Source organism: Rhineura floridana, chromosome 14 (genome assembly GCF_030035675.1).
Source record: "Rhineura floridana isolate rRhiFlo1 chromosome 14, rRhiFlo1.hap2, whole genome shotgun sequence".
NCBI lineage: Eukaryota > Metazoa > Chordata > Lepidosauria > Squamata > Rhineuridae > Rhineura > Rhineura floridana.
Window position 1 is genome coordinate 22,513,933 of NC_084493.1, and position 14,750 is coordinate 22,528,682.

The 14,750-nt window shown below is 45.3% G+C and overlaps 1 protein-coding gene across 1 annotated transcript in view; it reads right to left on the minus strand.

Moving 5' to 3' along the window:
• The window catches only part of HCN4 (hyperpolarization activated cyclic nucleotide gated potassium channel 4), a 157,088-nt gene that overhangs the window by 44,289 nt on the left and 98,049 nt on the right, over nt 1-14,750 (minus strand). The window contains exon 3 of the mRNA XM_061595464.1: nt 11,566-11,727. Within this exon, the coding sequence (XP_061451448.1) occupies nt 11,566-11,727 (162 nt within the window). The remainder of the gene's footprint in view (nt 1-11,565; nt 11,728-14,750) is intronic.

Sequence of the window (14,750 nt, forward strand, 5' to 3'; positions counted from 1 at the left end):
AAGCAGAATCAGAAGAGAATGTGGCTGGGGAGGAGGTGGGGACAGGGGAGAGTCCTGAGGGTCAGATATAGAGGCTTGAAGGGCCACATTTGGCCCCTGGGCCTGAGATTGCCCATCCCAGATGTAAATGATGACAAGTAATCAGATAGTAGAAAAAAATGAACTTTAAACATGTTCAGAGGCAATCTCTTCTTCAGTGCTGACTACATGCAACTGGCACCTCCTTTAAATGGGTGAGCTGTATCCTTGTGTGACCCAGCCTCATTGGATTTTATTTGTGCAGCTGTTTATTTTCATAACATTTTTGTCCTGCTTGTCTTCCATTGAGCTCAAGGCAGCATACATCACTTTCCCTTTTTATCCTCACAAAAACCCTGTGAGGGAGGCTATATTGAAAAAAGGCTGTTCTGAGGTCACTCTAGGTGCTTTCACATGACTTGCTTATTGAGCATTTATCCTGACTTGTTTGCAGGGATATTAGACAATGTTGGCTATTTAATGAGCATTCACCCCAATTCGCAGGAAAGTTAGATGTCGGGCTTATCCACACAGGAGCCTAACTTAGTACTAAAGACACTGCTTTTACCAGCATAATAAATTTTCAAGGTCCACACTTCTTACTCAATGCTAGCTTCCAATCTGCTATTTTCCATTCACACAAGTAGGATGCAGTTGTTCCGGCTTCAAGGCTGAAGCCGGAGAGCACCTCAGCATGCAATTGACAAGAAACAATGAAACTGACCAGACACCCCCCCTCTTTGCAATGAAACATCCAGGGGGAAAGGCTGGGGGAGAAAGGGGGATTAGATACTCTGGAAACAGAGCCCATTGCTTGCAAATAATAACCTCACTTGATCAAAATAATAACTTGGAGGCAGGTACAGAGGTGGTGGTTGTTTTTTAAAGTGGCCCCCGCTGTGACTGATTTAGACTTTTTTTCCCCCCAGACATTCTCTCTCCACCCCCTCTTTCTTGTCCGAGCATTACTTTGAAAACGGGAGAGAGCGGCGGAAGTTGCTCTTCAGCCCAGAGGATATGAAATGAATGAAGGGAGGAGAGAGTGGGCGTGGAGAGGGGAACAATTAACACATTCACCTAAGAGCATGTGAGCAAAACATCTGCAAGCCCTAGAGATACGAAGTGGAGACTTTTTCCCTTATCAGGATTGGGTTAATATGGATTTAAAGGGGGAAACTGCGTGATAGCTTCTGCTTGCCTGCAATGTCATGTGAACCATGCAAATTAAAAGAGGATGCAAGTAGCACCAGATCCACAGTAAATCGCCAAGTGGATAAGCCCGTCATTGCATCAAAGCAAGCATTATCTCACACTTTTCTTTCCTGTCACTTTCCTTATCACAAAAAGTCCAGTCCCTCCCAATTAACTATAACTGCACAATTTGCATCTGAATTTGCTGAAACGTGATTGCATCCCACCCCAAAGTAGCGACAAGTCTGGAAGCATCGTCAGTAAGGTTTGCGTGTGAGTGGAGATTTAAACCCTATGTAGGGCTGCCCTTGGGACTGGTCTAGAAGCTCCAGCTGGTACTAGGCCACTGATAGGGGCAGATGGCCAACAGCATTTCATGCCTCTGCTAAAACATCTGCACTAGCTGCCAATGTGCTACTGGGCCAGGTCGATGGCCCTTGTGTCGATGCGCAAAGCCCTGAAAACGTGGGCTCAGGATACCCTAAGGACCAGCTAAGCCCTTATATCCCTGCCTCGACCAGAAGTGGAGCACTTAGTGTCACCAGTCCCATGCATGGAACACTCTTCCAGCAGAGATTGGGCAGGCATCGCTTGAAGACGTTTTTATTTTTGCAGACGGGCCTATGCCACTGTTTTAATTTTTTGATTAGCCAGTCACACTGATGATTATCTGTACTGTTTTGGACGGTATTTTATGTTTTAATGTACACCGCCCTGATGTTTTATGATACGGTGGCATCAAAAAACATTTATTAATAAATCAATAACTAATAAACAGAGGTCTTCCTGGTTGAAGTGCAACACTCCAACTGCTGCACCCTACCTGTGTGCAAGGGTTGCCAATGGCTCTGTGTGCTGCCCCCTCGCCTGCTTTGTGTGCATCGTCCACACTGGAGAGGCGGAGCGCTGCTGGCACTTCAAAAATAGATCCCTATTTTAATGAACAGATTGTTCCTGCAGCATTATGACACATCTGAACTCCTGCTTTCATAAAGGAGAGGTGGCGGGTGTGCGTTGGCTCGGCGCCAGTGCAACAGTTCCCAAGGGAATCTGCCCTTCATATTAGGAGATGAGAAGGAGACTTAATACTGTATCCTGGGGCAACTGCTTGCCCGTGATGTGCTCGCCTGGGTGCTGGTGCTCAGAGGAACAAGAGAAAGGGCCATAGCTTGACATGCAGAAAGTCCCAGACATCTCCAAGTAGCTTTGGGAAAGATCCCTGTCTGAAACCCTGGAGCGTTGCTGCCCTTCAGTTTTTAGACCAGCCTCCTCCAACCTGAGGCCCTCCAGATCTTTTGGATACCAACTCCCATTAGCCCCAGGCAGCACGGTCAATAGTCAGAGAGGATGAGAGCTATAGCCTAATAATATATGGAGGGCAGTGGTGGCTGGTGTCCAGTGGGACTGGTGGGGGGGAAAGCAGGGAGCCCAGCAGTAGGGAGAGCTAGAGCCAATCACAAGGAGGGCCAACTCATTCCAGCTTTGTTCTCCTGCAGAGTTTGACAAGGACGACAACACTGAGTCTAAGGAGGAGGAGGAAGAAGACAGCCAGAGCCACCCACTGGACTGGTTGTAACCCAGAAGGCAGGTGGGCTTGGAGGAATCAAGGCCGAGGTTGGTGGGGCAGTGCCCCATTTGCCCTAACGGATCAGCTTCCACTGATGGAGGGCACCATGTTAGGGAAGGCGGGTACAGACAATACTTAGCTAGATGGACTAATGGTCTGCCTCGGTATAAGGCAGCTTTCCATGGTGCTGGATCATCCCTGCTTTTTGCTTCTTGCCATAGCAGGGAGCCAGGACTCTAGGAGTGTTGTTTCCCCCCAGTTTTTTTTTAATCACTACATGGCCATCTCTATTATGACTACATTTGCGATTACTATATGCCATTAATAATTAGCCCTCCATTTTCATTACAATTGCTCTCCTAAACCCGACTGAGACCTTTTCAGATGATGAGAGAGTCAATTCACCATGCCATACAATGCCTGTACCAATCTCTGTACCAACACCAAGTGTTGTCAGTTGTCAATCTGGTGTGACAAAACCAAACAGGTGAAGAACAGAATATGCTCTGGTTACACTCTTCCATCCGGATGGTGAACGTCTACTCCTCAGCCAGGGGTGGCTTATCTGGTGTCCACCAGATGCTGCTAGACTGCAGCTTCCATAATCCCTGACAATTGGCCATGCGGGAGGCCAACACCATCCGCAGGGCCACAGGTGAGCCACCCTTCGCCACCCCAGGATCAAGCTGTTTGAACCACACGCCAGAAAGTTAAAAGCTGAAGCCAACTAAAATGGACTCCTCGCAATGGAACAAAACTCAGTAAAACAGATCTGCAGGATAGGGAAGGATCAGCGTGATCTGCGTGATCAGGAAAACGAGGGAGAAGAGTGTCCGTCCTCTGTCCTCAGGGCTCTGCTATGAATGGACAAGCCACTGTATCCCCACCCCATGTCATCTTCTCATGAGTTATTCACAGGTTCATTGCAACTCATTTCTGCATTAATTGGATTTAAAAAACAAACAAAACCTCTATGATATTTTACATTTAAATATGTATTGAAATGTGCATTTCTAAACATGTGCTCTCTCAAATACATATTTTGAATGCATTTTGAGTTTTTATATATGCATATATGTGTGTGTGTTCTGATCTGAGTGTTAGCCTCAGAGGTAAGGTAATAGAGTTTATGAAGAACATAGGAAGCTGCCTTACACAGAGTCAGACAACTGGTCCATCTAGTTCAGTGTTGTCTACACAAGGGTTTTGGACAGAGATTTCTCCCTGGAAATGTCGGGGACTGAACCTGAGACCTTCTGCATACAAGGAAGATGCTCTGCCACTGAGCTACAGCATATTTTCCATGCCCTTTGAAGAAAGGCAAATATAAGGGAAGTCCTTGGAGGATCTGCTTCTAAAGCTGGTGTTCCCTCCACCAACCCATGTCCCTGCAGAGATCTCAATCCCATCACTCCAGAGCCTGGTTAAGCTGCAAAAAACAAACAAACAAAAAACCCTGAAAATAATCACCCCCACAAAAATTAAGTTCTGCAAGGAACTGACAGGCCCGGGCAGTGTTTGCTTGGGAGTGCAAGAAAATGAAGAGATTGGAGAGCCAGGAGTGAAGCTTCTGAGTGCACCAACCCTCTTATCAGCTATCATGCTGCTCCAGGCAAGTAGTCTCCTGCATTCAAGAATTCTCTGTGTCCCTGTGCATTTATTGTCCTTTGCCCCCAACAGCCTCAGTTAACTAAAATCTCCACTCTCTGTTTCTACAGAGCCACTCAAGTCACACAGTAAGCTTTGAAGCAAACAGACATCCTGCTAAAGCCATGGGTAGTCAATGTGGTGCCCTCCAGACGCTGTTGGACTACAACTCCCATCATCCCCAACCAACATGGCCAAAGGACAGGGATGAAGCGCCCTGGGCTCCTACTGGGAGAAAGAGTGGGATATAAATCAAACCAAATCAAATCAATCAATCAATCATGATGGGGCTGAAAAACCCATTGTGCCATGCCCATCTGCAAAAATTCCTTGGAACAAGGAAGACAAACACAAGGGGAGAGTGGGTGGATGTGAGCCTTGGCCTGTGATCCCCAGATTGAGGCCTACTATGGAGGAGCCAGGCTTAATACCTTGATCTCCAGCCTTTTCATGCAACAAGGGTAGGACACGTCTACTCAGATGATGCTCAGGCGTCTGCTCTGGTCAAGAACTACATATTGTTCCATTTGGTTGAAGGGCCCTTTCCCAAATAACAAAGTCCAGAACTGCCCTGGGTTGGTGGTGTCAATAACTGCAAAAAGTAGAGTGTGTAGCATCCATAAAAGCGAGCATCAAGAGGTAAAAAACCAGGATGCTGAAAGAGTCTTTATTATGTACAAAAGTACTATATTAAAAATAGGTAGGAATTCTAGTTGAAAATACAACAGAAACCTTGTGAAAAATTAATATCCAAAAGATGCTTGGAAATATATGATAGAAATTCAAAGCCCAACGCGTTTCAGCTTGTACAACCAAGCCTTCATCAGGGGACATATAAATTCTTCATCCAACTTTGTTATAACAAAGTTGTTATAACAAAACTATTTATGAAATTCAACTAGAATTCCTACCTATTTTTAATATAGTACTTTTGTACATAATAAAGACTCTTTCAGCATCCTGGTGTTTTACCTCTTGATGCTCGTCGTCGGTGTCAATAACTGGACTGCTGAAAGGGCTCCCAGGAATTATCACTACCCCCACCCCCACCAATAGAGCATGAAGAGTCTGTGGATGCTCTTCTGAATTGTCAATTCATTTGTATTGCAGATTATTTCTTATTTGGCAAGTTCACGGCTATAGTTCAAGAGCAAAACACTACTGGCACAGAACGTAAAATGTGTAAGTAACATCAGACCTCTCCCACCTGTCCCATTTCCCAAAATAACATTGACATATCTAACAGAGAAAAGGAAAAGCAACAACACAAGCCTATATTTTCAATTTACTTGAATCTGGAGGAGGGGGGAAGCAAAGTAAAAAAGTCTGCCAGCATCTCTCTGTGATTTCATCTGCATTTTACATTTAAACCAAAATCATACCTAAGGGGAAAAAAACCAAATGTACAGTTATAGATGGGAGATACTTGGCTCAGCAATACTACATGTGAGAAGGATATTGAAATTGTTGTTAATCACAAGCTGAATATGAGCCAACAGTGTGATGTGGCTGCAAACAAGGCAAATGCTATTTTAGGCTGCATTAACAGAAGTATAGTTTCCAAATTGTGTGAACTATTAGTTCCCCTTTATTTGGCACTGGTTAAGCCTCATCTTCAATACTGCATCCAGTTCTGGTCTCCGCACTTTAAGGATGCAGACAAATTGGAACCGGTTCAGAGGAGGGCAACAAGGATGATCAGGGGACTGGAAACAAAGCCCTGTGAGGAGAGACTGAAAGAACTGGGCATGTTTAGCCTTGAGAAGAGAAGATTGAGGAGAGATATGACAGCACTCTTCAAGTACTTGAAAGGTTGTCACACAGAGGAGGGCCAGGATCTTTTCTCGATCGTCCCAGAGTGCAGGACATGGAATAATAGGCTCAAATTACAGGAAAACAGTTTTCAACTGAACATCAGGGAAAACTTTCTGTTAGAGCAGGACGGCAATGGCCTAGGGAAGTGGTGGGCTCTCCAACACTGGAGGCATTCAAGAGGCAGCTGGACGGGCACCTGTTGGGTATGTTTTAAGTTGGATTCCTTCATTGAGCAGGGGGCTAGACTCGATGCCATTAAAGGCCCCTTCCAACTCTACAATTCTATGAAACCATATGGAAGAAAGTGCAACACTGGAGGGAGGAGACTTTAGTGCAGCAGAGGGCCACAGACCCCGCCTGCGCTATACATCTCAAGCAGTATTATGTATACCTCTTTAAACAGCTATGGCTTTCTGCAAATAACCTGGGGGTTGTAGTTCGTGAAGGGTGCTGAGGGTTGTTAGGACAACCCAATTCCTCTCAGAGAGCTGCAGTTCCCAGAATGGTTTAACAATCAATCCCTCTTCCCAGGAAACTCTGAGAATCATAGCTCTGTGAGGGCTATGGAGGTCTTCTATCAACCATCGGCACCAGGGCCGGATCCAGGAATGCCGGGGCCCTTGGGCATCAGCTTGCCCATGCACGCGCCCCCCCCACCTACCTGTCTGCTGTCTTTTACCATTGCCCTTAACGAAGATGGCGGCCGTGATTTCCCTAAGGGGATGATGCCTCTGCCGCCATCTTTGTTGATGGCACGCATGCATGCTATGCACGTGCATCTCTGCCATCAACTAAGATGGTGGCAGGGGCTTCAGTACCTTAGGGAAACAGCGGCCGCCATCTTCGTTAAGGGCAATGGTAAAAAACAGCAGACAGGTAGGTGGGGGCGTAGGGGGGCATGGATCGTGGAAGGGGAGCAGAGGGGTGGCTGAGGGGCCCCCTGTAGCTCCAGGGGCCATCGGGCCAGTGCCCCACCTGGCCACCTTTTAGAACCGGCCCTGATCGGCACCCTTAACAAACTACAGTTTCCAGGGTTCTTCAGGGAAAGCCATGTTATGTTATGTTATGTTATGTTATGTTATGTTATGTTATGTTATGTTTTATTTCTAGGCCGCCTTTTGGCCAAAAAGGCCCCCAAGCGGCTTACACACAAATACAAAACACAAATACAAAATACAAATAAAAACAATACAATTTACAAAAAATCAAACTAACAAAATTATAGCATTTCTAAAAAGCATCAACAGCTATCCGAAAGCATTCATCTTCCTGGTAAAGGACAGTCCCCAGAAAAATGTCTCTGAGAGCAGAGGTGAGGGGGCAAAGCAGGTGGAAAAGCGTGTCCCTTGATGGTCCCAGCACAGTCTCACCCCTACAGCATTCTGTTTAAACCATGACTGTTTAAAGTGGTAATGATGCCGCTTGAACTGTATAGTGCAGATGGGGCCTGTCTAGCACATTCCAAGAAAGAGGTTTCAAAGTTCCAAAAGCCAATTTTTAATGTCTAGAGGCCAGAAGAAGCTCATCAGGAGGGGGCGGACCCACTTTGCAAGCTTCCTGGCAGATAGGATGCTGTTGCTTACCAGGGGGGTGGGGGTGGGGGTGGGGAGCTGTGAGGATGCAGGGAGGGTAGCAATGGCGCAAATGCACCAGTGGAGCCAACCCAGAGCTACGGCTGGCACATTTCCCCTGTGCCAACCTCTCTGCCACCTCCCCCTCTCCCCTCCCCTTCCCCCTGCTGGAAAGCTAGTGTACCTAGCAACCCACCTGGCTCTTCTGCTAGAGGCCCTATAGATTTTAACTTATAATGAGCAAATGGTGCCAAGATTAGCTTCATGTGGCAGAAAACCTTCAGCCAAAATGCATATACGCTTCAGGGCAAACCCAGATCCCATTTGAAAATAACCCTCTTCAGGCATTCATTATCTGTGGATAATTGGGGGGGGGATCTCTACCCCTGAGCTATTGCATTCATTACAAGTGGATAATAAAAGCCGGAACAGGGCTAATGCCACTCTCCATTATTTACCATGTCAATACTGGCCTGTCCATAGCCCCAGATTGAGCTAAGCATGCAAACATTGAACGGGCCCTCCAATCAATCTCTCTCTAAACTGCTTGCCCAACAAACATTTATTTATAAATATATTTGTATACTGCTATTTCGTTAAAAACAGCAAAGAGGTTTGAAAGTAAAGGGGAAAAAACCATACAATAAAAACATTAAAAATACAATAAAAACCAAGGTCAACTGCTGCAAAAAGGCATCAGGTTAATTGCCTGCCTAAGCCTGACGGAACAGAACAGTTTCCAGCAGGTTTTTAAAAGTTAAAAGAGAAGACGCCTGCTGAATCTCTGTTGGCAGAGCATTCCAGAGAACTGGGCTGATGACACTGAAGGCTCGATTTCGTGTCGATGTTAAATGAGCCTTGCCAACTCAGGGGATGACCAGAGCCACTCCTGCAGATTATCTCAGTGATCGAGTTGGGGTATAAGGGTTCAGGCGGCCCTAAGATACCCAGGACATCATGTCTTAATAACTTTTAGACTCGTCTCACTGTTTGGGGAGTATGATATGAGAAGCATCATTCCAAATCCTCTAAGCAAGTCTGAAGGGTGGCTTAAAGGAGAGTAGGGGCTGCTCAGCCTTTTTTACTCTGTATAATAAAGTAATAATGAAGTAATATAATAAAGTATAATCAGCTGTGGTTCTTATGAGTGCAAAGACAGGGAAGGTATTTGACATAGGACATGCTTCAGATTCCAGTGCTTCCACTGAATGCATCGCCAAAAGCATTAGCATGGAAGTGAAAGCTTCCATTAGAGTTCTACAAAATCTCTCCAGAAGTCCTACTGGTTCAACAAATGGTCTAGTGTCTAAATCCCAACTTTCCCCCCACAATGGCCATATAAACTTTGATACTGTCCAGTTGTCCCTATCTAAGATATGCCATATTTTCCAGTACCTTTCTCTGACTATTTTTGGAGTGTCTAGTTACAATCTAGTTAGCATGAGTTACTAGCATGATCTTTTCTTTTCTTGTTACGGTCTGAGCTCCTCAAATTCTCTGGAAGATCAATCTCTCAAACAGGAACCTTTCTATTGGGAGGCACATACCAGTGGGAGGCAGGGCCAGAGGGAAAAGTGGACGGAGCAAGGAATGTAAATGTCACCTTTGCATAGTAGGCTAGTTTCTACCGACACTCGTGCATACCTCTCTGTCCTCCATTCAGATAAGGAAGAGTTCAAGGACACATTCCAACCACTCAGAAACAGTCAAGGAGGGTGTGGCTGGGCAGGTCGTGTCACCTGGGCCAGAGGAGGGCCACATTCGACCCTCAGGCCTGAGGCTCCCTACTTCTAGCTTAAGAATTAGCAAGGTGTCACTGTATCATCAGTTCTATTACTGTTAGAAATGCAGGAATATAGGACGCTGCCTTACACCACGCCAGACCATTGCTTCATCTAGCTCAGTATTGCCTACACTCACTAGCAGCAGCTCTCCAGAGTTTCAGGGGTCTCTCCTAGCCCTATCTAGAAATGCTAAGGAGTGAATATGGGACCTTCTACATGCCAAGCAGATGCTCTACCACTGAGCTACTGGCCCTTCCCTGATTGATCAGGTACAAAAATGCGACATGGAATTTGAATGCATTCCTCCTTGGTGATTTCTGGCTGCTCTTTTTCTTTGCCATGAGCAAAGAAAAACAGTCCTAAAGCATCCTCTTTTCCCTCTCTTGCTCGTACAAGAGAGTTCTAGTGAACATTTGGAGGCTAGGAGCTGAGCCAGAGGACATTATCTTATTCCCCCTGCCCCACAGGCATTTGTTCCTGAATTTGGCTAAGTTTACTTCCTGATGTCAGAAGATCTCTTGTCCCTAGGCAGTGCCCACCAGCACCATCTGCAGCACAAAATCCTTAACACTCAGGACAAAAACATAGAGGAGAAGGCCAGCTCTTAGGGATATTTCTGCTGCTAACCCCTCTCTCTTGCTCTCAAAACCATGACTCTTGCCATTTACAGCACCTGCAAATAGACTTTTTCCTCCACTAAGCTAACATGGAAGTATTTTTAGGCTGTGATCATACCCTGATCTAGCCCATTCTTTTTTTAGAAGATACACATTTAGATTCATCCTCATGTGTATGTGTGTGTATCCAATGCTTTGATCACTTAGACATTTATCATCCTCCTTTGTTCATACTTGTACTAGTTATTCTTATCTTATATCCCCTCTGCTCTAGAGCAGTGATGGGGAACCTGTGGCCCTCCAGGTGCTATTGAACTACAACTCCCATCAGCCTCATCCCCATCCCAGCCAATGGTCAGGGATGATTGGAGTTGGAACCCATCCACGTCTGGAGATCACCTTGTTGGGTACCCCTGTCCTATACTCAAGAGCAGGGATGGGGAACTGGAGATCCACTAGATGCAGTTGGACTCCAACTCCCATCAGCTTATCCCACTATTGCCAGTGGTGAAGGATTATGGGAGTTGTAGTCCAACAACATATGGAGGGCCACAGGTTCCCTCTCCCCAGCCTAGAATGCGGGTTCTGTGTGTGTGTAAGGTAGGGGTCCTTAGGGGGACAAGAGCAATTGCAAGAAGAGGTGAGAGCTTGATCTCGGTCTCTGCATTCGAATAACTCGACCCAAATTTTTATTGGGTTTGGGCACAAGGTGGTATTAGGCATTGGGGTTGCGCTTCTTTATGGAATGTATATGTAGGTGCTCCTAGTTTCAGCACCTTGGGCAGCTCCTTGAAAGTTCAGACTAAAACCCAGAGCAGATTCACTGCCCCACTGATATCAGAGCCACCAGTCTCCACTGGCCAGACGATGGTGAGGTTAGCCATTTGCCAGGGCCCCAAGGCCAGCAGAAGACCCACTGCCCTCACAGTACTACCGTTTCCCCTTTGCAGTGAGTATCCCAGAAGATCAGTTGCAACCTAAGAACATTCTTAATATGCATGGCCCACCTCTTCCTATGCGGGTGTCCTCACTAAGGATGCAATGTCTGATGGGTCCTCCAAATCTTGGAGATGGACTTATTGGGGCTGCAGAAGCAAGAGGAAGGATACCTTGGCCTTTGCCAGGGTTGCAAGGTCACTAGGTGGGTGGTTGTGTGCATATGTTTTTATATTGTTGCAATCTGCTGTTAGCCACCTTGGAAACCCACTTGAGTGAAAGGCGGGATATAACTTTTTAAAATAAGTAGAACAGAGATTAAAGAATGCAACACCCCAAGTGAAAGAGCTACATTATCAGTATGCTTGTGGCACTTCTCAACCAGCACAGAGGAGCCCTGGTGGGCACTGAAAACTTACCACCATGCGATTCAATGAGACCCAACAGTCATCAGGGAAGTCCTGGAGCATGGGAACCAGGAACTGGAGGCAGCCATCCCAGTGACACAGCAGCAGCATCATGCCAATCAAGTTCACAATCCGCACCACAGCACTTGCCAGGTCATAGGTCATGTGGAAGATCTAAGAGAGGTCAATGTGGGGGGGGGGAGAGAGGGTTACCAAACAAATACCAAGAGATGGAAAATGCATGCACTGGCAAAGTAATCAACACATGAGACCATGCACCTCAATTCAGACAACCTTTTTGTGCCTGTCCATCCAATGCTTTAATCTAGCCTTTGCCAATTTAGTGCCCTCCAGGATGATGGGAGTTGTAGTCCAAAACATCTAGAGGGCACCAGGTAAGTGAAGGTTGCTTAGATCACTTGAACATTCATTTTCCTTTTTTGTTCACACTTCTCCTGGTTATTCTTCTCTTACATCCCATACGCTCTGCAGCAAGGAATGGGGAACATGTGGCCGTCTGGGTGCTATGGGACTACAAATTTCATCAGCTACAGTCCCAGTATGGTCAAATAATCAGGGATTATGAGAGTTGCGTTGAAAGGCCACAGGTCAATCTCCGCTTTAGGACACAGGTATTTTTGGACTGCAACTCCTATTAGCTCCAGTTGCAGTATGGCCAATGACTGGGAACGATTGCAGTCCACAATACTTGGAGGGCCAGAAATTCTTCATCCCTGATACAGAAGGTGAGAACTCCCCCCCCCCCCGCAGGTGAACAACTTCTGGTCTAGGTAAAGGAAGTTATTTGCTTTGATATTTTGATGCTGCCTTGGGAGAAAAGTCTTCTCAAGGCAACTCAATGAAATGAGATATAAACAATGATTTAAAACATAAAAACAACTCAAGTAATATAAAACACAGATATGAAATATTAAACCAAAACAGCAGCATAAAGCAGTACAAACCCCAGACCAGCAATCTGCAAACAACACTGCATAAAATATAAGGGCAGAAGCAGCTTGAAAATCCAGCCCAACATCAAATAATGAAAAGCAGATTGGATCGAAAAAGGACTTCAAGGCCCATTTCAAAAACAGTGAAAGAAATGAGCCACACATACATCCTGTTGACAATGGAGTTCCACAAGGGTGAATCCATCACTAACAGAAAGGAGGGAACTGCAGGATGTGAAGAGAGAAGTGAGAGGGCACTGGTGAGGCGGAAGTTCCTCCCAAGCTCATTCACAAAATGCCAAACGGTCTCACATGGTGTTATGTCTGTTTTCTGTTCTCCATCTCTTCTTTACCCATCAGTCCCATCCAAAGATGATCATGGGAGCCCAATCTCCTCAACTCCACAAAACCATTTCTTTTGGCCTTGAAAAGCTGCCAGGCTGGTATTGGTGTACAAAGCCCTATATAGCTTGGGGTTAGGCAATCTAAAAGATTGTCCCACCCCCACCCTACCCCCACCTCCACACACCCAACTGATCACTGTGCTCCACAGGAGAGGGCCTTCTGCAGATACCATCCTATTAGGAGGTCCATTCCACACAAAGTTGGAATTGGGCCTTTAATGTGGTGGCTCCTACCCTCTGGAAATCCCTCCTGTTATGTAGCAGACAGGTGCCTTCTCTATTGTCTTTTCAGTGCTTGCTAAAGACATTCATCTTTCAACAAGCCTTCTAAATGGACATCTTTATCCTACTTGGTACCATAATTGGATCTGAATTGATTTTATTCATGTGCTGTTCTTCACACACACACACACACACAAAATGTATATGTGTGTGTGTGCACGCAGGTTAGGGATATGCTAGAATTCTGCCCAATTCAGATTTGGTACCAAATTTTCCAATAATTTGCTTATTCTCTATGATTGTGGATCAGATTTTTAAGTAGCATTTTTCACAGCTACTTTTGGCTATGCCTCTAAAATATTGATATTATGAACAATAACATTATTGATATTTCTTTTCATTTATCTATATTTCCTTTAAAAATATCAATATTACACAGCCACGAGAGTGGCTATATACTATAGCCAGCATGGATTTTTTGCATTCCGCAATGTTAAACTGAAAATACCCCCCATGCCATTCTGATGCCTCCCATAAGCTCATTTCAAAACAAAACCTTACAAAACTTATAGTCCTAAATGAAATGCTGAGAAATATCATGAAGCTCACTGGGTGGCCTTGGGCCAGTCACTGCCTCTCAGCCTCAGAGGGAGGCAATGGTAAACCCCCTCTGAATACTGCTTACCATAAAAACCCTGTTCATAGGGTTGCCCATAAGTCTAGATCAACTTGAAGGCAGTACGCACACACACACACACACACACACACACACACACACACACACAAGTATGTTCTTAAACCGCAAGGTTTTTTGCCTATTAGTGAATTTCCTTTAAAATTATTGATATTTCCTTTAAAATATTGATATTAAGATCAATATTTTTTGGGGGGAGGGAAAAACTAGATAGGTAAAAGCAGTAGATAGTGGATAAAGAACAAACTCGAATTGATACAGGCCTGTTAGGTCAATAGAATGGTTTCGAACCAATACCAGCCAAAGAATCCCATCCCTTGTGTGTGTGTGCGTGTTAAAAATGTTTTTATATGCAGTTCTTTTAAATGTTTTTCATTTATGTATCTGTTTTTATATATGTTTTTATTATGTAAATCACCAGGATGCCTCATGGGAATCACTTCATATATTGATGATGATAGAAATCCACCCTCCCCAATGCATAGGGATCTCCACTAGCCACACTATCAGAATACCCCAATTGCAGCAAAAGCAAAAAGGGAATCCCGACCAATAAAGCACAATCTAATGTTTATCAAATGCATGCTTCTCTTCCTTCATATTCTGCCTGCCTCTCCCCCCACCCCGCACCGCACGCGCACTCTTTTCCCATATGGGGGATTCAGCTTTCCTTCTTAGACACAGCTTGGGTGTGTTTCACATATCATGTCCCAACCTGTTAACACATTCTGGCTTGACTGCCTCCTGTGAGAGAAGGAAGTGTTCATGAACAAGCAGAAATTCAAGAAGGGATGACAATGACTTCAGGATGAGTCAGGCAGAACTCAGACTCTGATCCCAGGCAAACTGCTTTCCTGTAACTCCATGCCAAGGCTGTAACATGCATGCACAGTTGTTCAAACTCTGCACGGTGGTCAAATCCAA